Source organism: Salvelinus namaycush, chromosome 25 (assembly GCF_016432855.1).
Source record: "Salvelinus namaycush isolate Seneca chromosome 25, SaNama_1.0, whole genome shotgun sequence".
NCBI lineage: Eukaryota > Metazoa > Chordata > Actinopteri > Salmoniformes > Salmonidae > Salvelinus > Salvelinus namaycush.
In genome coordinates, this window is record NC_052331.1 from 13,883,159 (window position 1) to 13,907,885 (window position 24,727).

At 39.7% G+C, this 24,727-nt stretch overlaps 1 protein-coding gene across 1 annotated transcript in view; it reads right to left on the reverse strand.

Annotated features, from left to right (window-relative positions):
- Nucleotides 1–24,727, reverse strand: part of LOC120020277 (arf-GAP with GTPase, ANK repeat and PH domain-containing protein 3-like) — a 241,098-nt gene that overhangs the window by 18,437 nt on the left and 197,934 nt on the right. Inside the window, exons 14-16 of the mRNA XM_038963827.1 lie at nt 4,292–4,446; nt 3,550–3,640; nt 3,151–3,373 (exon numbers count right to left, since the gene is read on the reverse strand). Of these exons, the coding sequence (XP_038819755.1) occupies nt 3,151–3,373; nt 3,550–3,640; nt 4,292–4,446 (469 nt within the window). The remainder of the gene's footprint in view (nt 1–3,150; nt 3,374–3,549; nt 3,641–4,291; nt 4,447–24,727) is intronic.

Consider the following 24,727-nt stretch of genomic DNA (forward strand, 5'->3'; position numbering starts at 1 on the left):
CGTTTTGTGTCGCGCCTGGCGGGTTGAATTATGATTGTCTGTGTTTGTTTGATGGGGTGCTGTCCTCAGATAATGGCATGGTTTGCTTTCGCCATAAAGCCTTTTTGAAATCTGACACGTTGGCTGGATTAACAACAAGTGTAGCTTTAATTTGGTGTATTGCATGTGTGATTTCATGAAAGTTTAATATTTATAGTAATTTAATTTGAATTTGGCGCTCTGCCATTTCACCGGATGTTGTCAAATCGATCCCGTTAACGGGATTTGATCCCTAAGAAGAAAATGTATGTAGTTCTGTCCTTGAGCTGTTCTTGTCTAATGATGTTCTGTATTATGTCATTCTGTATTATGTTTCATGTTTTGTGTGGAATCCAGGAAGAGTAGCTGCTGCTTTTGCAACAGCTAAATGGGGATCCTAATAAAATACAACAACAAAAAATACCTAGTCACCTTACCCGTATACAATATCTACCTATATCACTCCAGTATTCATGCACATTGTAAATATGGTATTGGAACTGACGCTGTATATAGCTTACTTACTTCTCGTGTTCTTATTTCTATTTCTCGTGTGTTTCTGTTCTACCTTATGTTATTTTTAGTACTAAATTAATATTGATTACTACATTATTGGGTTTAGAGCTCGCAGGAAAGACATTTCATTGTACTTGTGCATGTGACATTAAAACAAACTTGAAACATATGTCCTCTTGATACGCAATTCCAAGCAACAATAGCTGTCATCACCTTTATTACAAGAGCATTTGAAGGTACATTTACAAGTTAGTTTACTTTTCTATAAATTCAAGTTTTATTGTCACATGCACAAGTTCAGTGACATGCTTGCATGCTCTAACCAACAGTGCAGTAATTAATATTAAAATAGTATAACTAATAAAAACATGTATTTCATTATATATATTGTGTATACTGTGTATATATATATATATACAGTGGGGAGAACAAGTATTTGCATTTTCTTGCATGACATAAGTATTTGATCACCTACCAACCAGTAAGAATTCCGGCTCTCACAGACCTGTTAGTTTTTCTTTAAGAAGCCCTCCTATTCTCCACTCATTACCTGTATTAACTGCACCTGTTTGAACTCGTTACCTGTATAAAAGACACCTGTCCACATACTCAATCAAACAGACTCCAACCTCTCCACAATGGCCAAGACCAGAGAGCTGTGTAAGGACAACAGGGATAAAATTGTAGACCTGCAGAAGGCTGGGATGGGCTACAGGACAATAGGCAAGCAGCTTGGTGAGAAGGCAACAACTGTTGGCGCAATTATTAGAAAATGGAAGAAGTTCAAGATGACGGTCAATCACCCTCGGTCTGGGGCTCCATGCAAGATCTCACCTCGTGGGGCATCAATGATCATGAGGAAGGTGAGGGATCAGCCCAGAACTACACGGCAGGACCTGGTCAATGACCTGAAGAGAGCTGGGACCACAGTCTCAAAGAAAACCATTAGTAACACACTACGCCGTCATGGATTAAAATCCTGCAAGGCACGCAAGGTCCCCCTGCTCAAGCCAGCGCATGTCCAGGCCCGTCTGAAGTTTGCCAATGACCATCTGGATGATCCAGAGGAGGAATGGGATAAGGTCATGTGGTCTGATGAGACAAAAATAGAGCTTTTTGGTCTAAACTCCACTCGCCGTGTTTGGAGGAAGAAGAAGGATGAGTACAACCCCAAGAACACCATACCAACCGTGAAGCATGGAGGTGGAAACATCATTCTTTGGGGATGCTTTTCTGCAAAGGGGACAGGACGACTGCACCGTATTGAGGGGAGGATGGATGGGGCAATGTATCGCGAGATCTTGGTCAACAACCTCCTTCCCTCAGTAAGAGCATTGAAGATGAGTCGTGGCTGGGTCTTCCAGCATGACAACGACCCGAAACACACAGCCAGGGCAACTAAGGAGTGGCTCCGTAAGAAGCATCTCAAGGTCCTGGAGTGGCCTAGCCAGTCTCCAGACCTGAACCCAATAGAACATCTTTGGAGGGAGCTGAAAGCCCGTATTGCCCAGCGACAGCCCCGAAACCTGAAGGATCTGGAGAAGGTCTGAATGGAGGAGTGGGCCAAAATCCCTGCTGCAGTGTGTGCAAACCTGGTCAAGAACTACAGGAAACGTATGATCTCTGTAATTACAAACAAAGGTTTCTGTACCAAATATTAAGTTCTGCTTTTCTGATGTATCAAATACTTATGTCATGCAATAAAATGCCAATGAAAATACTTAAAAATCATACAATGTGATTTTCTGGATTTTTGTTTTAGATTCCGTCTCTCACAGTTGAAGTGTACCTATGATAAAAAAATTACAGACCTCTACATGCTTTGTAAGTAGGAAAACCTGCAAAATTGACAGTGTATCAAATACTTGTTCTCCCCACTGTATATATAGAAAGAAAACACAAGAAATAAGACAGGAAGCTATATACAGGATCAGTACCAATACCAAATGTACAATGTGCAGGGAAACAATATTACTCAATTGTCTTTTACAATACAACTACATTGACTTTCAGTCTATCTATCCACACTTGTCTTACTGACAAATGTTCATTTCAAATGACTATACAATTTCAATAACTGCAGTACAAACATTTTTAACAATGAGACCAGCAAATCAAAAACCAAGCCGTTTATCACTTAAGTAGTATATCTTTACATATTCTCTTAATTTAGGTCACCAACAGTACAGACCCTACAGACCTGTCTTCTACAGTGGGACAGAGAGAGTGATGGGGGGCCTCTGTGTGATAGATATGTGACAGGGCCCTTCTGGGGCCAGGGGCCTGGCCCCTGGGGTGGGCTTAAACACCATAATGGGCTCCTTAATTACCTGCTCATCCACACACAGGGTCATTAGTCAGAGAGACGCGCTGGGCCTTAACTGTCACCCAGAGACAAAAAACCCTCACTGGGGAGAGGGGAGAGGGAAGAGGGGACCAGACCTGGGTGCCCCAGCAGAGAGGAGAAGGAGGGGTGGGAACCAGGGTCTGCTCCAGGGGAGACCAGCTCAATATGTGGGGATTTCCAACCAGTTTGTTTCAAAATCCCTCCACCAAAGCTGGCAAATGGCAGATGGCAAACAAACACACACTAACAGAGAGATGTGGGGTACTGACCTGGTGCTGTCAGCGCCCACCTTCGTGTACCCCTCCAGGGCCCCCTCCCAGACACTGTTGGCCATAGCGTTGCCTATAGCCATCATCACCATGCTGAGCCCCACGGGCCAGTCATCCAGGTCCAGGGAGCGGACCCTTGACAGGTGGGTCCCCAGGTTCCTGTGGATCCCTGAACACTCGATACAGATCAGAGCCCCCAGGTTAAGACTGGCCCAATCCGGGTCTGGGAGAGGAGGAGGAGGAGAGGAACAAAATTAGCCCTATGTTAGTTACTAATAAGCAAGGGTGATATCTGGCTCATAGCAATCTGAAGACATCATGTTATATACAATACCTGGCACGTAAAGTATTAGGAATCATTGACATATAGCTTGGATGTTGAGAAAGTACTGTACTCACTGGCTGCATCACAGTCCACACAGATGCTGTTCCCTCTCACGTTCCTTATGGACTGAATGGACGCTGCATCACTTTGGCTGCCTAACCGGGACTTTGGGGGAGCAGAGAGAAGTTATAAACAGGTAAGCAAGAGGGACTCCGTGTGTGAAGCATCATTGCTTTGCAGTGAGAGAATGGAGGAGACAGGATTTCAGCTGGCTACACAGCACAAAACAGAAGGGGAGAGGGGAGGGAGTACTAGAGGCTTTGAAGGCCTAGTGATCATTGAGAGAGAACAAGGATGAAGAGAGGGGAAGAGAAGAAAGAGAGGAGGAGGAGAGAGAGCGAGAGAGAGAGAAAGAGAAGAGAGAGTGGGTATTATATGAAATTGAGTCGGTGTTGCGTTGCGTCTCCTCCCCTGTGTTCTGACACAGGCCGTGTTCCCATCTCTGATGTCTGTCAGCTCTAATAAGAGCTCCCCCACGCTGCACTGCACCTGTCTGACACACAGCCCAACACATGGCAGCTCAGAGAAAGGAAGGATGGGGAGGGGGAGAGAGAGGGAGGGGAAAGAGTGAAAGGGGAGGGAGGGCAAGAGAGAAGGGTATGGGGAGAGGGGGGAGAGAGAGAATTTTGCATTCACACATCCTGATTAGCAACCAGAGATTTTCATAGCCAAGTCACGTGGTCAGGAAAAATTCCTGACCCTGAACTAATCATGACTCGACAGACCCACAGTTTCCTCACTGTCTCTCATGCCCACCTTATTCTTCATGCTCTCGCAGGACTGCAGGCTGGCAAAGATCTGGCTCTCGATGGCTGTGACCCACAGCTCCCTCTCCTCAAACGTAGACGCCTCGAAATGCCACATCTGGCCCGTCAGAGACACGATAATGAACTCAAACGACTCCTCCGACTCTGGAAAACATAAACCCACATGTACAGTGCATTAGGAAAGTGTTCAGGCCCCTTCACTTTTTCCACATTTTGTTACGTTACAAACTTATTAAAAACTGATTAAATAAAAATGTTACTCATCAATCTACACACAATACCCCAACATTGCTACGAGACTCGAAATTTAGCTTAGGTGCATCCTGTTTCCATTGATCATCCTTGAGATGTTTCTACAACTTGATTGGAGTCCACCTGTGGTAAATTCAATTGATTGGACATGATTTGGAAATGCACACACCTGTCTATATAAGGTCCCACAGTTCATGTCAGAGCAAAAACCAAGGCATGAGGTCGAAGGAATTGTCTGAAGAATATGTTTGGAACCACCAAGACTCTTCCTAGAGCTGGCCGCCCGGCCAAACTGTCACTCTGACAGAGCTCCAGAGTTCATCTGTTGAGATAGGAGAACCTTCCAGAAGGACAACCATCTCTGCAGCATTACAACAATCAGGCCATTATGGTAGAGTGGCCAGACGGAAGCCACTCCTCATTGAAAGGCACATGACAGCCCCCTTGGAGTTTGTCAAAAGGAACCTAAAGATTCTCTGGTCTGACGAAACCAAGATTGAACTCTTTGGCCTGAATGCCAAGTGTCACATCTGGAAGAAACCTGACACCATCCCTACGGTGAAGTATGGTGGTGGCAACATCATGCTGTGGGGATGTTTTTCAGGGGACTGGGAGACTAGGTACTGGGAGACTAGTAAGGCTTGAGCGAAAGATGAACAGAGCAAAGTACAGCGAGATCTTTGATGAAAACCTGCTCCAGAGCGCTCAAGACCTCAGACTGGGGCAAAGGTTCACCCTCCAACCGGACAACGACCCTATGCACACAGTCAAGGCAACTCGGGAGTGGCTTCGGGACAAGTCTTTGAATGTCATTGAGTGACCCAGCCAGTGCCCGGAATCTCTGGATATGGAAATGTCTGCTCTACCCAAAATTACAACCAACTAATTGCAGCATTACAGAAAAAATGGAAGAGGCAAGTGGAAGGGGGAAACAGTAAGGAACTTGTCTGTCAGCCCTGCATTAAAGACCAAAATGGATTAACCTCTCTTGGGTAGAGGGCAGTAATTTTCACGTCCGGATGAAAAGCGGGCCCAAAGTAAACTGCCTGTTACTCCGGCCCAGAAGCTAGGATATGCATATAATTGGTAGATTTTGATAGAAAACACTCTAAAGTTTCTAAAACTGTTAAAATACGGTCTGTGAGTATAACAGAACTGATATGGCAGGTGAAACCCCGAGGACAAACCATCCCCCAAAAATAAAATTTCAGCCTACCACTATTTTCAATGGCTGTCGCTTTTATTATAAGGCGAAGTCCTCCCAGATTGCAGTTCCTAGGCTTCCACTAGATGTCAACAGTCTTTAGAAAGAGTTTCAGGCTGGTTTTTGGAAAAATTTGCCAGAAATTGTAGTTTTTCTAGGTGGCTCCCATTTTGGCTGTAGTGTTTCCAAGCGCGTGAATGAGAGTGCGTTCTTTGGTATTTTCCTCCGGTAAAGACAATAATGATTCTTCGTCTTAAATTTTATCGTTTATTTACGTATTAGGGTACCTAAGGTTTGATTATAAACATTGTTTGACTTGTTTGGAAAAGTTTATTAGTAACGTTTGGGATTCATTTTGTATGCATTTTGATGGAGGGAAACTGGGTGGATTATTGACTGAAGCGCGCCAGCTAAACTGAGTTTTTATGGATATAAAGAAGGACATTATCGAACAAAAGGACCATTTGTGATGTAACTGGGACGTTTTGGAGTGCCAACAGAAGAAGATCATCAAAGGTAAGGCATTTATTATATCGCTATTTCTGACTTTTGTGTCGCACCTGCCTGGTTGAAATATGTCTTTCATGGTTTTGTATATGGGGCGCTGTCCTCAGATAATCGCATGGTGTGCTTTCGCCATAAAGCCTTTTTGAAACTTGACACAGCGGCTGGATTAACAAGAAGTTAAGCTTTATTTTGATGTTTTACACTTGTGATTTTATGAAAGTTAAATATTTATAATTCTGTAGTTTGAATTTCACATTCTGCAATTTCACCGGATGTTACCGTCCCACCTGCCCATAAGAAGTTAAGAACAATTGGGATAAATAAAAATATATACCAGTCTCATTTAAGGATCAAAACATTGACAGCTGTGCCGCATAAATTGCAAAATAGTTGGGAAGAGATTTTCGATGTACCGATTCCATGGAACATGGAAAATGACGCCGGACTCAAAACGTAGAATTTTTCAATTGAAATTATTATACAAAATTCTTGCAACCAATAGAATGTTATAAATATAAGGGGGATACAACCTTCCCAGCTCTGCAGATTTTGCTGCGGGGAGGCAGAATCATTAGATAATTTATTTTGGTACTGTCCATATGTAGCTTGTTTTTGGTCAAAGGTCCAGGAATGGCTGACGAATTGCAACATTTACCAAGAGCTAACGCTACAGGTAGCAATATTTGGGTGATTTGAAAAGTCATAGCCGATCAATAATATAATAATTATTTTTGAGAAAAAAAAATTCTTTAATTTACAATCTGTAGAAGCTATGAGAATAGAATGCTCAGAACTTTTGTCAAGCATCACAGCACAGTTGAAAAATATATGGCAAATAGAAATTAAGAGATAGAAGGGAGGGGTTGAATGGAGCTGAAGGGTGGGACTAATAACAACAAGATAACAAATGTAAAACATACGGGGTCTGTAAAATGTATATAGTTTCAGAACTTTTGTGAAATAGCACAATAACAAATATATGGCAAATAGAAATCAAACTGGATGGACATCAGAAGTAGAGTAAGGCCAGGACAAAAAAAAAAAAAAAGATAACAATTTTAAGATAGAATGTGTCCGTAAAATGTACAGTTGAAGTCGGAAGTTTACATACACTTAGGTTGGAGTCATTAAAACTTGTTTTTCAACCACTCCACACATTTCGGTTAGGACATCTACTTTGTGCATGACAGAATACATTTTTCCAACAATTGTTTACAGACAGATTATTTCACTTATAATTCACTGTATCACATTTCCAATGGGTCAGAAGTTTACATACACTAAGTTGACTGTTTCTTTAAAAAGCTTGGAAAATTCCTGAAAAATGATGTCATGGCTTTAGAAGCTTCTGATAGGCTAATTGACATAATTTGAGTCAATTGGAGGTGTACCTGTGGATGGATTTCAAGGCCTACCTTCAAACTCAGTGCCTCGTTGCTTGACATCATGGGAAAATCAAAAATAAATCAGCCAAGACCTCAGAAATTTTTTTTGGACCTCCACAAGACTGGTTCATCCTTGGGAGCAATTTCCAAATGCCTGAAGGTTCCATGTTCATCTGTACAAACAACAGTACGCAAGTATAAACACCTTAGGATCACGCAGCCGCCATACCCCTCAGGAAGGAGACGCGTTCTGTCTCCTAGAGATGAATGTACTTTGGTGCGAAAAGTGCAAATCAATCCCAGAACAACAGCAAATTACCTTGTGAAGATGCTGGTGGAAACAGGTACAAAAGTATCTATATCCATAGTAAAACGAGTCCTATATCGACATAACCTGAAAGGCCGCTCAGCAAGGAAGAAGCCACTGCTCCAAAACCGCAATTTCTCACTTTGTTGACTCCACAACATGGTGGATATCTGTATGGCTTGTTTGGGCTCCTAGCGCTGTACTCAGATTATTGCATGGTGTGCTTTTTCGGTAAAGCTTTTTTGAAATCTGACACAGCGGTTGCATTAAGGAGAAGTTTATCTAAAGTTCCATGCATAACACTTGTATTTTCATCAACATTTATGATGAGTATTTCTGTAAATTGATGTGGCTCTCTGCAAAATCACCTGATGTTTTGGAAGCAAAACATTACTGAACGTAACGCGCCAATGTAAACTGAGATTTTTGGATATAAATATGAACTTTATCGAACAAAACATACATGTATTGTGTAACATGAAGTCCTATGAGTGTCATCTGATGAAGATCATCAAAGGTTAGTGATTAATTTTATCTCCATTTCTGCTTTTTGTGAGTCCTCTCTTTGGCTGGAAAAATGGCTGTGTTTTTCTGTGACTATGTACTGACCTAACATAATCGTTTGGTGTGCTTTCGTCGTAAAGCCTTTTTGAAATCTGACACGTTGGCTGCATTCACAAGAAGTGTAGCTTTAATTTGGTGTATTGCATGTGTGATTTCATGAAAGTTTAATTTTTATAGTAATTTATTTGAATTTGGCACTCTGCATTTTCACTGGATGTTGGCCATGTGGGACGCATCCAGAGAGGTTAAGGGCTTGTAAGACATACACACACACACACACACACACACACACACACACATACACACATACACACATACACACATACACACATACACACATACATACATACATACATACATACATATATACATACATACATATATACATACATACATACATACATACATACATACATACATATATACATACATACATACATACATACATACATACATACATACATATATAAATACATTTGCAAAAATAAAACAACAACTGGTTTTGGTTTGTCATTATGGGGTATTATCTGTAGATTGATGAGGTGAAAAAACAGTGTAATCCATTTGAAAATAAGGCTGTAAAGTAACAAAATGTGGAAAAGGTGAAGGGGTCTAAATACTTTCTGAATGCAATGATGAGTAAATATTGTGAAATAAGACCAAATTAAATCAATTAAGAAACAAAATTCAAATGAGACAAAAGTACTGGGTTTAATTTACGAAACAGATTGGGGATTTTTGGACTATGCTAAAATACTGTAAATTACAATTCCTTCTGTAATTGACTGTTTGCCATCGATAATAATAGCCTAGTAATAAATCATGAATATCATGTAGCAAACACTTTTATCCAAAGTGACTTACAACAACGATACCCACTGAAACCAGTATCAGGGTACCTTTAGCTACTCAACACTGATTGCGTACTCTTGAAAATAATGGCAATCACTATAAATTTAAAACAGATTTACAACACAATCTAATCAAAAAAGCTCTGTGTATTTATTCTAGTGGATAATTTTCATAAGTATATACTGTATCTATACTATATCTTAATCTATGCCGCTCTGACATTGCTCGTCCATAAATGTATACATATTCTTAATTCCATTCCTTTACTTAGATTTGTGTGCCTTATGCAGTATATGTTGTGAAATTGTTCGATATTTCTTATTAGATATTACCGCACTGTCGGAGCTAGAAACACAAGCATTTTGCTACACCCGCAATAACATCTGCTAAACACGTGTATGTGACTAATACAATTTGATTTGATTTGAATACGTTGTTCACGATGAAGCAGGCTTCATGAAAATGTCACCTGTCATCTGCCTGGGCAAGGGCTTTGCAACAACATATGCTATAATACATGTCATAATGCCTCCCCGTTTACAAGTAATTCATTAACACAATGATAATACACTAGAAAATGACTGATGTAAATCGTCTAGTCCTCTGCACATGCTTTATCTCATAGCCAAACGATTTGTAATTACCTAATTATGGCTATGCAAATATAGCGGGCTAATTTGCATAACGCATGTTTCCCTGCCTCCAGCAGGAGACTGGGGAGGAGGGTACAGACAAGGGGGGATTGGGCTCCTCCAACACATCTCCCATCAGCCCTCTCTTTGCACACCCAGATTGTATGTAATAAACAGCGTTCACAGTCGTATAAAGAGATCAGAATTCCAAGCTCTAATAAAATCAGTGTGTATGTAAAATGGGCTCGTGTGTGCTGGAGTTGGGAGGGAGTCAATATTGACCTATTATCTGTTGTCACGTTCCTGACCTTATTTCCTTTGTTTTGTCTTTATTTAGTTGGTCAGGACGTGAGCTGGGTGGGTATAGTCTATGTTCTATGTTTCTAGGTTAGGTTTGTCTGATTGGCCTGATATGGTTCTCAATCAGAGGCAGGTGTTTTACGTTGTCTCTGATTGGGAACCATATTTAGGTTGCCTGTTTTCACTATTGGTTGGTGGGTGATTGTTCCTGTTTGTGTGTTCATGTGTTCTATGTTCACTAGTTCAGGACTGTAGCTTCGTTGGTTTTCGTCTGTTTATTGTTTTTGTTCGTATTGAAAAAGTATTCCAATAAATATGGAAACGTACCACGCTGCGCTTTGGTCCTCCTCTCTTTCCACCGACGAAAGACGTTACATCTGTAGACACCGGACATTTGGAGGTTGTCTCGCTAGTCTATTAACATACCCATTTCAGACAGAAGATGTGGTATGTTACCCTTTCAAACCGACTCTTATTTACCACTTATTTGCAGGTATACCATTTTATACATATCAGTGGGTAAATGGCAGATTGGCAGGGGTGTTGGGTGTTGTTAAACCATGGGGGCGGTTTGCAGTTCAAATTGGGGAGGTGTTAATGAATTGTGACCCGTTTCAAGAAGCTAGGCATATGTCACACATCACTACTTCACAGGAGAGGCATTTGAATGTACATTTATTTATCAAAATGCTTTTTTTTGCCAGAAATGCCTTCTGGAACATATGAACTTTCATGTGCCTTAATAACAAATGTGCATGCCATCTGTAAATACAAATAAAATTGTTAAATTAGGAGCCTAGTTGGTTTTGCCAAAGAAAAAGTGAGGACCCTTCCCACTAGCCATGATTGGCTGAGATATAATGTAGAACTGCAAAAGTGTTGCTATTGCTCTCAACATTGCTGCCCTGAATTTAACAGGTGCTATCGACAAAGATCATTGACAAGATGTGATGACTACTTTCTGGAGGATGATCATGCCATGCTCACTCTCTGAATCTGAAAATGAATCAGAAGATGAGGAAATCCCTGATTTAGGTCAAATCATTGTTATTGAACCAGAGATTGTAGAGTCTTCTGATGACAGTGATGGGGTAGAAACGTCAATCAACAGTATTGTTGTCACGGAAGAAGTTGACAGAGTTTTGAAATCAGTGGAATGCCCGGTGGAAGAAGAGTATGATTGCATTTATTTGATTCGATTTATTAGGATCCCCATTAGCCGACGCCAATGGCGACAGCTAGTCTTACTGGTATCCGACACATAACAAAAAAGACATTACAGACCAAAGACTTTACAATTTGCATACAATTAAAAACATTAACATGCAGTGTGTGTATGTGTGTGCCTCTCCCCCATGTGGTCTACTTGTTGTATGTGTGTGCATCTATCAGTTACACATACACACAACAAGTAGACCACATGGGGGAGAGGCGTTGTGCCTTGCGCTATCTATGTAAGGTGGAAGGGAGTTCCATGCACTCATGACTCTGTATAATACTCTACTTCTCCTTGAATTTGTTCTGGACCTGGAGACTGTGAAAAGACGCCTGGTGGCATGCCTGGTTGGGTAAGTGTGTGGGTCAGTGTTGTGTGTAAGTTGACTACGCAAACAATTTCCAACACATTAATGTTTCTCGTAAAAGCAAGAAGTGACGCAGTCAGTCTTTCCTCAACTCTTAGCCAAGAGGGGCCTCCCGAGTTGTGCAGCGGTCTAATGCACTGCATCGCAGTGCTAGCTGCATTACTACAGATCCTGGTTCGATACCGGGCTGTGTCGCTGCCGGCCACGACCGGGAGACCCATGAGGCGACGCACAATTGGCCCATCGTTGCTCAGGTTAAGGGAGGGTTTGGATAGCCAGGACGTCCTTGTCCCATTGCACTCCAGCGACTCCTGTGGCGTGCCGGGTGCATGCACGCTGACACGGTCCCAGGTGTACGGTGTTTCCTCCGACACATTGGTGTGGCTGGCTTCCGGGTTAAGCGCACATTGTGTCAAGATGCAGTGCGGCTTGGCGGGGTTGGATGCATGGCTCTCGACCTTCACCTCTCCCAAGTCCGCATGGGAGTTGCAGCGATGGGACAAGACTAACTACCAATTTTTACTAGGATTACATTTCAGGAATTGTGAAAAACTGAGTTTAAATGTATTTGGCTAAGGTGTATGTAAACTTCCGACTTCAACTGTATGTAATGATTTGTACCAAATACAATACTCTTAGTTTTAGAGATGTTCAGGACCAGTTTATTATTGTTCATCCATTCCAAAAGAGACTGCAACTCTTTGTTAAGGGTTTCAGTGACTTAATTAGCTGTGGCTGCTGATGCGTACATGGACACACATGCTTTGTTTAATGCCAGTGGCAGGTCATTGGTAAAATTAGAAAAGAGTAGAGGGCCTAGAGAGCTGCCCTGCAGTACACCACACTTTACATGTTTGACATTAGAGAATCTTCCATTAAAGAAAACCCTCTGAGTTCTATTAGATAGATAGCTCTGAGGTTGAAAAGACATAACAGATACGTTTTCTCAACAACAGGTTATGGTCAATAATATCAAAGGCTGCACTGAAATCTAACACTACAGCTCCCCCAATCTTCTTATTGTCAATTTATTTAAACCAATCATCAGTCATTTGTGTCAGTGCAGTACATAGTACATATTGCGTGCCCTTCTCTATAAGCATGCTGAAAGTTTGTTGTTAATTTGTTTACAGAGAAATAGCATTGTATTTGGGCAAACACCAATTTTTTACAACAGTTTGCTAAGAGCTGGTGGCAAACTGATAGGTCTTCTGATAGAACCAGTAAAGGCTGCTTTACCACTCTTGGGTAGCGGAATGACTTTGGCTTCCCCACAGGCCTGAGGACAAAGATTTTCCTCTAGGCTCATATTAAAGACATGACATAAAGGACTGGCTATAGAGTCAGCTACCATCCTCAGTAGCGTTCCATCGAAATTGTCAATGCCAGGAGATTTGTCATTATTGATCGATAACAAAAACATTTCCACCTCTCCCACACAAACTTTACAAAATTTTAACTTACAACGCTTTCTTTCATTAAGAATAATTAGCAACATCAAATGATTTTGTGATGAATAAGCCATCTGAGTCTATGAAAGACAGAGTTGAATTTGTCATTTTGCCCATAATTTAATTTAAACGTTTTTTGATCTTGGCTTTATAATACAGATTCTTCTTCTTTTTGTTGAGTTTAGTCACATTATTTCTCAATTTTCAGTAAGTCAGCCAGTCTGATGTGCAGACAGATGTATTAGCCACTCCCTTTGCCCCATCTCTTTCAACCCTAAAGTTTTTCAATTCCTCATCAATTAATGGAGCCTTAACAGTTCTAACAGTCAGTTTATTAACAGGTACAGGTTAATCAATAAATTCATCAAGTGTAGCGTTTGGATGCTCCTTATTAATCACATCAGACTAACAAATATTTTTTAACAACCACGACTCACAGCAAAATATTTTGTTTGACCTTTTATACAGTATTTTAGGCCCAGCTTTTGGAACTTTGGCTTTCTTGGATATAGCCACTATATTGTTATCACTGCATCCAATGGGTACGGATACAGCTTCAGAAGAAAGTTCTAGAGTATTAGTAAAAATCTGACAAATACATGTGATTGATCTTGTCCTGTAGTGTTTGTAAACACCCTGGTAGGTTGATTAATAACCTGAACCAGATTACAGGCACTGGTTACAGTGAGAAGCTTCCTCTTGAGCAGACAGCTTGATGAAAACCAGTCAATATTCAGGTCCCCAAGAAAGTAGACCTCTCTGTTTACATCACATACATTTCAAACATTTCATACATCAAGCATTTCACACATATTATTTAGATACTGACTGTTATCACTTGGTGGCCTACAGCAACACCCCAAAATAAAAGGCTTTAGATGTGCCAGGTAAACCTGCAACCACAACACTTCAATAACACTTGACATAAAATCTTCTCTAAACATTACCTGGATATGGCTTTTTTCCCCTTGAACCGACCTAGTCATGATTGCGGTAAAGTTTGTTACTGGGCTGTTACCAGAGTGTATATATATATATATACATATATATATACATACATACATATATATATATATATATATATACATATATATATATATATATATATATACATATATATATATACATATATATATATATATATATATATATATGTATGTATGTATATATATATGTATATATATATATATATGTATGTATATATATATATATATATGTATATATATATATATATATATATATATATATGTATATATATATATATATATATATATATATATGTATATATATATATATATATATATATATATGTATGTATGTATATATATATGTATATATATATATATATATATATATATATATATATGTATGTATGTATATATATATGTATATATATATATATATATATGTATATATATATATATATATATATATATATGTATGTATGTATATATATATGTATATATATATATATATATATATATATATATATATATATATATATATATGTATGTATGTATATATATATATATATTTATATATATATGTATATATATATATATATATATATATGTATATATATATATATATATATGTATGTATGTATATATATATGTATATATATATATATATATGTATATATATATATATATATGTATGTATATATATATGTATATATATATATATATATATATATATGTATGTATGTATATATATATGTATATATATATATATATGTATGTATATATATATGTATATATATATATATATACATATATATATACATACATACATATATATATATATATATATATATATACATATATATATACATACATACATATATATATATATACATATATATATACATACATACATATATATATATATATATATATATATATATATATACATATATATATACATACATACATACATATATATATATATATATATATATATATATAAATATATATGGCTCTGGCTGTTACCATCCATCTGGCAGTTCTAAACTTTGCTAGGCATGTCACTTCACCCATCTCCTTGCATAGCCCACCACATGCACTGTTTTCTTAACCACAAAGAATTACTGTGGAAATAAACATCACTGAATGACGAAAATATTATAATAAAGTAGGCTAATGCAATTGAAGGCATCAAATTGTTGCTTACTGAAACTCCAAAAGTCATCTAATTGTTATAATCCATTTGAAGCATTAGCCTACCTGCTGTTTCAGCACGGATTCACACTGCTTTGAGACAATGTCAGATTTTCCTTTTTACTGAATCGCCGTTTGAATATTGGTTAGGCTACAACTAGGCTGAATAAATCTTAGCTAAATTGAGGTGAGCGCTGCTTCTGATCATCTTGTCTAGTTGGCTCATTTATAAGCACTGATGAGAACATTTTGCTACCATGTTATGTAGCTCAACAAGTGGAATCTTTTGCTCTTTACTCGCAGATGCTTAGTAGCCTAGGCCTATTACTGGCCAACAGCCTGCGACTTGTCTTAATCAATCAATGTGATTTTGTTTCACTGAATCTCTGTCCGTATATTTGGTTAATTCTCTGGCTGGGCGGAGGTGGTATAGCTCATCTATTTGTTTGCTCATCTACTACTGATCATAAACATTTAGCATGCAATAATGTAGCCCAAATAAAGTGGAGGCCTATTATTTTGCTCGATTGAGTATAGGCAAGTCCCCGCGGTGAAATATGAACACAAGACTCACCTGCTTTTAAAAACAGGATTGCTATTATTTCCTATCAGTAGTATGATGAAGATACTCTCAATGTAAGACCCTATGCCTGCTCCCTAACAAAGCGGAGTGAGGGTAGGAAAGAGATGAAACATGGATTCTGTTCCAAAATAGTTGTGTGGGGAAAATATTATTTGTATTTTATTCTTATTCCATTGTAATCTTAGCCTACAAAAACATATATTTGTGTTGACTGTGATCAGGGTAATTGTGTTTTGTCTTTTTAATGAACAAAATAACTATTGATTTCCTGTGCATTGCGCAGCCATGTAGCCTATAGGCTGCACAGACCAGTAACATAATTTAAACTAAAAATATGCTGTTCTATTCGATTGAAAATACATTTTATTAGATGTATAATGTTTCTTAGGACCTGCCTAAACAAATTAATAATGCATTTCTTTGTGATGGTGTATATTCAAAGGATTTATTAAAATAGACGTCCACCCACATCGGCCCACATTTACACCCACTCCTAAACTTGCCGGCATGTGCATGGGCGGTATAACAGGCTTATCCCACCCATCATATCAGTTCCCTCTCTGAATCGTGGCATTGAACGCTTTAGCAGGATTCTTTCTCTTCACAACTGGCTACTTGATTATTGCAGCTCAATGTTGACAATTTCGATACCTTTTGGAAACAAAACACGTTTTATAAGGAAGATGGTATCCACTCAAATCATTTGCATTCCTGGATCCTTTCACAACATTATAAGGCTGCATTGAGACAATGACTTATCAATGACCCAAGCCCAGCTCAGTTAATACCTACCATTGTGATGAGTTGTCATAATGCTTCAGCAAATGTACATTATCCCAGGGGCATTGGTAGACATACTGTAAGTAACCTAATTTATGTCCCTCTAACTGCCCTGAATGCCTCTGCTGATCCAGCTAGTGTATGCAGTAATCATGTGTCTATCGAACCTTTATTTAACTAGGCAAGTCAGTTAAGAACAAATTCTTATTTACAATGACGGCCTAGGAACAGTGGGTTAACTGCCTTGTTCAAGGGCAGAACGACAGATTTTTACCTTGTCAGCTCGGGGATTTGATCTAGCAATCTTTCGGTTACTGGCCCAACGCTCTAACCACTAGGCTACCTGCTGCCCCTATGAACCAGATATATACTGTTAGTACTGAGGCGGTGTGCCCTAATAGGAAGCCCGCTCTGTGTAGCTCACCCTGCACTAACATAAAAGACATGAGCATACCTACTTCTGCTAAGCTTCCCAGTAAAGCAATGAAAACAAGTAAGCATCCCAGAAAAGTGCTCAAAATAGCCCACGGTAACATACAGTACCAGTCAAAAGTTAGGACACACCTACTCATTCAAGGGTTTTTCTTTATTTTTACTATTTTCTATATTGTAGAATAATAGTGAACAGATCAAAACTATGAAATAACACATATGGAATCATGTAGTAACTACATTTTTTTTTAAACAAATCAAAATATATTTGAGATTTTTCGAAGTAGCCACCCTTTGCCTTGATGACAGCTTTGCACACTCTTGGCATTCTCTCAACCAGCTTCACCTGGAATGCCCACATATGCTGAGCACTTGTTGGCTGCTTTTCCTTCACTCTGCGGTCCAACTCATCCCAAACCATCTAAATTTGGTTGAGGTCGGGTGATTGTGGAGGCCAGGTCATCTGATGTAGCAGTCCATCACTCTCTTTCTTGGTCAAATAACCCTTACACAGCCTGGAGGTGTGTTGGGTCATTGTCAATGTCCCGTGGGTTGATGAGGAATTGAAAAATTGTATGGTTGAGATGGATGAGGCAAAAGGAATGGCACATACGTCTGGCAGCACAACTGATTGGCAAACATATAGCAAATTGAGAAATCATGTGACTAAACTGAATAATAATAATAAGAAAATACAATATGAAACAAAGATAAATGACAAAGAATGATACTAAAAGCATTGGAGCACCTTAAATGACATTTTGGAAAAAAAAGGCAAACTCAGCTCATTGAATCATTCATCACAAACCCGACTGATATTGCCAACTACTTTAATATTTTTTCATTGGCAAGATTAGCAAACTTAGCCATGACATGCCAGCAACAAAAGCTGACACTACACATCCAAGTATATCTGACCGAATTATAAAAGACAAGCATTGTAACTTTGAATTCTGTAAAGTAAGTGTGGAAGAGGTGAATGGAATGGAAAATTACTAAGGATAATAGCAGACGATATTGCCACTCCTATTTGCCATATATTCAATTTAAGCTTACTAGAAAGTGTGTGCCTCCAGGCTTGGAAGGAAGCAAAAGTCATTCCTCTACCTAAGAATAGTAAAGCCCCCTTTACTGGCTCAGCCGACCAATCAGCCTGTTACCAACACCTAGTAAACTTTTGGAAAAGATTGTGTTTGACCAGATACAATGCTATTTTACAGTAAACAAATTGACAACAGCCTTTCAGCACACTTATAGGGAAGGACATTCAACAAGCACAGCACTTACACAAATGACTGATGATTGGCTGAGAGAAATTGATGATAAAAAGATTGTGGGGGGCTGTTTTGTTAGACTTCAGTGCAGCTTTTTGACATTATCGATCATAGTCTGCTGCTGGAAAAATGTATGTTGTATGTGTTATGGCTTTACACCCCCTGCTATATTGTGGATAAAGAGTTAACTGTCAAACAGAACACGGAGGGTGTTCTTTAAAGGAAGCCTCTCAAACATAATCCAGGTAGAATCAGGAATTCCCCAGGGCAGCTGTCTAGGCCCCTTACTTTTTTCAATCTGTACTAACAACATACCATTGGCTTTGAGTAAAGCCAGTGTGTCTATGTATGTGGATGACTCAAAACTATACACGTCAGCTATTACAGCAACTGAAATGACTGAAACACTTAAAGAGCTGCAGTTAGTTTCAGAGCGGGTGGCAAGGAATAAGTTAGTCCTAAATATATATAAAACTAAAAGCATTGTATTTGGGAGAAATCACTCACTAAATCCTAAACCTCAACTAAATCTTGTAATAAATCATGTGGAAATTGAGCAAGTTGAGGTGACTAAACTGCTTGGAGTAACCCTGGATTGTAAACTGTGATGGTCAAAACATTTTGATACAACAGTAGCTAAGATGGGGAGAAGTCTGTCCACAAAAATGTGTTGCTCTACCTTCTTAACAGCCCTCTTAACAAGGCAGGTCCTACAGCCCCTTGTTTTGTCGCACCTGGACTACTGTTCAGTCAGGTGCCACAAAAAGGGACTTAGCTCAGAACACAGAGAGCAAACATTAATAATATGCATGTCAATCTCTCCTGGCTCAAAGTGGAGGAGAGATTGACTTCATCACTACTTGTATTTGTGAGGTATTGACATGTTGAACTACTGGCACACAGCTCGGACACCCATGCATACCCCACAAGACATGCCACAAGAGGTCTCTTCACAGTCCCCAAGTCCAGAACAGTATATGGGAGGCGCACAGTACTACATAGAGCCATGACTACATGGAACTCTATTCCACATCAAGTAACTGATGCAAGCAGAAAAATTTGATTGAAAAAATATAAAAATACACATTATGGAACAGCAGGGACTGTGAAGCTACACAAACATAGGCACAAACACGTACATACACACACACACAAGATAACATACACACACGTACACATGTATTTTGCATTGTAGATATGTGGTAGTGGTGGAGTAGGGGCCTTAGGGCACACAGTGTGTTGTGAAATCTGTGAATGTATTGTAATGATTTTAAAATTGTATAACTGTCGTAAATTTTGCTGGACCCCACGAAGAGTAGCTGCTGCCTCGGCAGATACATATACAAATGTGGTAAAAATGGGACTGTATGAATTGGGTTCTTAAAAATATTATTTCAACAGGTTTGATTCTTTTTACAGGCACACTACATGACCAAAATGTTCGTTGAACATCTCATTCCAAGATCATTTCAAAATCAGGGCTCTGTGTAGGCCAGTCAAGTTCTTCCATACCCATCTCGACAAACCATTTCTGCATGGACCCCGCTTTGTGCACACGGAATTGTCATGCTGAAACAGGAAAGGGCCTTCCCCAAACTGTTGCCACAAACTTGGAAGCACAGAATTGTCTAAAATGTAAATTGTATGCTGTAGCGTTAAGATTTCCCTTCACTGGAACTAAGGGCTCTAACCCAAACCCTGAAAAACATCCCCAGACCATTATTCCTCATCCACCAAACTTTACAGTTGGCACTATGCATTGGGGCAGGTAGCAGTCTCCTGGCATCCGCCAAACCCGGATTCGTCCGTCGGACTGCCAGATAGTGAAGCGTGATTCATCACTCCAGAGAACGCGTTTTCACTGCTCCAGAGTCCAATGGCTGCGAGCTTCATACCACTCCGGCCGACGCTTGGCATTGCGCATGGTGATCTTAGGCTTGTGTGCAGCTGCTCGGCCATGGAAACACATTTCTTGAAGCTCCCGGCGAACTGTTATTGTGCTGACGTTGCTTCGAGAGGTAGTTTGGAACTCGGTAGTGAGTGTTGCAACAGAGGACAGATGATTTGTACATGCTTGCTTCAGCACTCAGCGGTCCCGTTCTGTGAGCTTGTACAACCTACCACTTCGCGGCTGAGCCGTTGTTGCTCCTAGATGTTTCCACTTAACAATAACAGCATTTACAGTTGACTGGGGAAGCTCCAGTAGGGCAGAAATTTGACGAACTGACTTGTTGGAAAGGTGGTATCCTATGACGGTGCCATGTTGAAAGTCACTGAGCTCTTCAGTAAGGCAATTCTACTGCCAATGTTTGTCTATAGAGATTGCATGGCTGTGTGTTCGATTATATACACCTGTCAGCAATGGGTGTGGCTGAAATAGCCGAATCCACTAATTTGAAGGGTTGTCCACATAATTTTGTATACATAGTTTATCATACCGTAAAGTCAGTGGTGGAAAAAGTACCCAATTGTCATACTTGATTAAAAGTAAAGATACCTTAATAGAAAATGACTCAAGTAAAAGTGAAATTCACCCAGTAAAAACTCCTTGAGTAAAAGTCTAAAAGTATTTGGTATCAAAAGTCAATGTAATTGCAAAAGTATAAATCATTTCAAATTGCTTATATTAAGCAAACCAGACAGCACAGTTGTCTTGTAAAAAGAGCGTGCCCCTGGCTACACTCCAATATTCAAACATAATTTACAAACTAATTTCCAGTTAATGAGTCCGCCAGATCAGAGGCAGTAGGGATGACCAGGGATGTTCTCTTGATAAGTGAGTGAATTGGACCATTTTCCTCTCCTGCTAAGCATTCAAAATGTAAATAAGTACTTTTGGGTGTCAGGGAAAAGGTATGGAGTAAAAAGTACAGATACCCAAAATACGACTTAAGTAGTACTTTCAAGTATTTTTACTTAAGTACTTTACACCACTGCATAAAGTCTGTCTGTAAAGGGTATAGGTCTTTAGGTGGCTTTTATTTTTCCATGTTTTTTACCCACTACCCCTTTAAGATATACAAACAAGCTTGGTTAATTATGCAGGCATGGTAAATTAGTGGGATTTGGGTCTGTGCATGAAAAGGATAATAAGTCTATACATCCGTTCCCAGAACCAAAAGTAAGTAGTTGGTTCTGGCTGTGGGGATTGTAGCAATCCCAATGCTCTAGTGGAGGGTCTCCTCTTCAGGGGGAAAGCTATAATCCAATTAGCTCGACACCAACTTCAATTATCTGATCTAGTTTGAGATATCGATTACAGGTAACAGAATCAATAAAGACCTCAGAGCTTCTTATTTAAACATACAGTACAGTTAAGGAGTGTTTACATATGGAGGTCTAGGTTTGAGTAATGTTACAATGACTCTCAAAGGCTAAGACTAACATGATGTGATGCTTAGTTGGTGTCCTATTGAGTTCCTTCTGGTGTTAGAAGGTCCTATTATCCTATCAAGAATAATTTGTTAAGAAAACTGAACAAACTATAAAAAATATATGATTGAATAAAGAAATTCAGACATTCAGTCAGTTTTATAATAAGTATTGTACTTTAAAGAGTGCCTCTTTCTCCTCAACTGTCCCATAATTGTTCATTTAAAAAAAGCATGGCATTTAGATTTGCAGCCTAGTTTTCCTCAGAGTCCAATGACGTTACACTTCTGCACTCAGCTTCTAAAAATCTGAACAAAGCTAATTATTTAGTTGACTGGCAATAAACTGGAGGCATTAAAACACGTTCATTACTGAGATTAAGAAATCAACAAATCGACGATTTCTTAAACGGTTGAGGATACAAATCTAGCTCTTCATGCGCGGAACAGAACAGTACAGGTAAGACATGAGCACTAAAAAGGCCAAACCATCAGACAAAAAAACAGATAGTAGAACAGGCAAATCCCCTAAGACCCATTGACTTGAATGGACATATCCGTTCAAGTAATTATATTTCTGCGGTAGTATCATAGTATCATGGAGGCAACAGAAGTATTATGATATGCTTATACAGTATGTTAATGTTGCTTTTTAATGCAAGACCTGTCACAGCCTCACTGGAGAGGTAATTCCATTCTGTGTGAAGCAAAGTCATTTCGTTCCATCTAAGCATGACGATTAAGGTCAAAATGTCCTCCTCCAAGACGATAAATACCAGGCGTGAACAATACAATGAGGTATTACGGCTGCTATTTCAGAGGCAGCTGCTGCCATGATGATGACTGAGACAGCTAGCGCTAGGATCATTAGCACTCCCGATGTTCCCCAATGGGTACAGTTAGCCCACGGCTAACAGAGGAACGAATGGGGAGTTCAGTCACACATTAACACCAGCAATCAGCATTAACCCCGTGATCTGACAATATTTATCCAGCAGCTACACAATCAACAAGTCCTTTCCAATTAGATGTGGCCAGGGCAGTGGGCGGACGTGGATCAACATAATATGAATCCAATAGGAGGGAACAACTGTTACTGTGGAGAATCAAGAGGCAGATACGATGATTTCCCTTAATTAACATGACCACAATAAAAAAGAAATGATAGCCTAATGGCTGTGGTGACGTGGAGTCAAGCAAAGAGCGAAGGCATCTTCTCCTACAGTCTACAGCATACACGTAACTCCCCAAATAATGGAAACACTTATGTAAATGAGGGATACAAAGTATATTGAAAGCAGGTGCATTTACACAGGTGTAGTTCCTGAGTTAAAAAAGCAATTAACATCCCATATTGCATAGGGTCATGTATAAAAATCTTGGGCAGGCCATTTTTTTGGCCACTATTTAGATGACAATGCCCCCATCATCAGGGAACGAGTAGTTACTGAATGGTTTGATGTGTGTGAAAAAGTTTCAAAGCATATGCCATGGCCGTTTCACGCACCAGATCTCAACACAATTGAACACTTATTGGAGACTCTGGAGTGGTGCCTGAGACAGCGTTTTTCACCACCATCAACAAAACACAAAATGATGGAATTTCTCGTGGAAGAATTGAAGCGGTTCTGGCTCGTAGTGGGCCCAACACCATAAGACACTTCATGTCGGTGTTTCCTTTATTTTGGCAGTTACCGGTATGTTCTCCTGTCCACCGTTTACCATGCATCATAAAACTGTTAGAGGGCTTTTAAGTTAGAGTCATGATTCCTCAGCCGTTCATCAGACTGGATGTCTCAACAACAACTACATAACATTTATAAATAATATAAACTGCAGATTTGGTAAATCAAGAAATTACCAAATTGGTATCTTTGCAGATCAATGAAGAGGATCAGATCAGACATAGATATTTAGAGATCATTGGTACAGGTTTGACACAGAGCTGTCTCTACTCCTAATGATCGTCCCTCCACTCCACAGCAGATGCTCCATGGGAGAAGTGAGGACCGGAGGACCAGATTAGCACCTCTGGGGTTTGGGCTGAGCCCAGCTGAGCTGTCTATGGCAGGCAGAGAGGCAGGGCCAGGGAGGGACACATCTATCCTGCCTCACACTACCTCTCTCTGGGGAGATCGATTCAATGACCGCCTCAGCAAGGCCTCAAGGTGTGAGTGTATATGTGTGTGTGTGCAAGTGTGAAACTAGTGCTAGTGTATTTGGACAATATATAGTAGAGACTTTGAGGTGGTGGGGGCGACAAGTTATCCAAGGTGGGGTTTTGTATGTATGAGGTCTTGTGCTGGGTTGTGTATGTTGCACGCATCAGGCGGTCACTTAAAGAAGTGCTTTCTGTTCCTGTGAATTAACGAGCAGTTGGGAAGAACAGGCCAAGGCGGTGCCATCTGTAAATGTCACAGGCACTGCTTGCTCATTTTACACATCATTAAAGCCAATATTCCTAACCTGTATCAGAGCAATCAGGAGCAGGCCATTACTGAGACACACACGGGCCCCGGGGGAACCGCACCACACCAAAACGCAGAGCGAGAGGAGAATACTGACACACACATAGGCGCACATAAACAGACACGCACACAAGCCACAACCTAATAGCAAAACTACATTTAGCGATACGCGAAAAGAAAACACTGTCAATTACACAGCGTATCTGTGGGCAGTGTGTTGTGTACAGAGCCGCACAAATGAGAATCTTATTATTCCTTTCTCTGCGACGTGCATTGGGTGGCGTTTGGTTTGGAAAGCCGAGGAGCCATTACTGTAGCTGC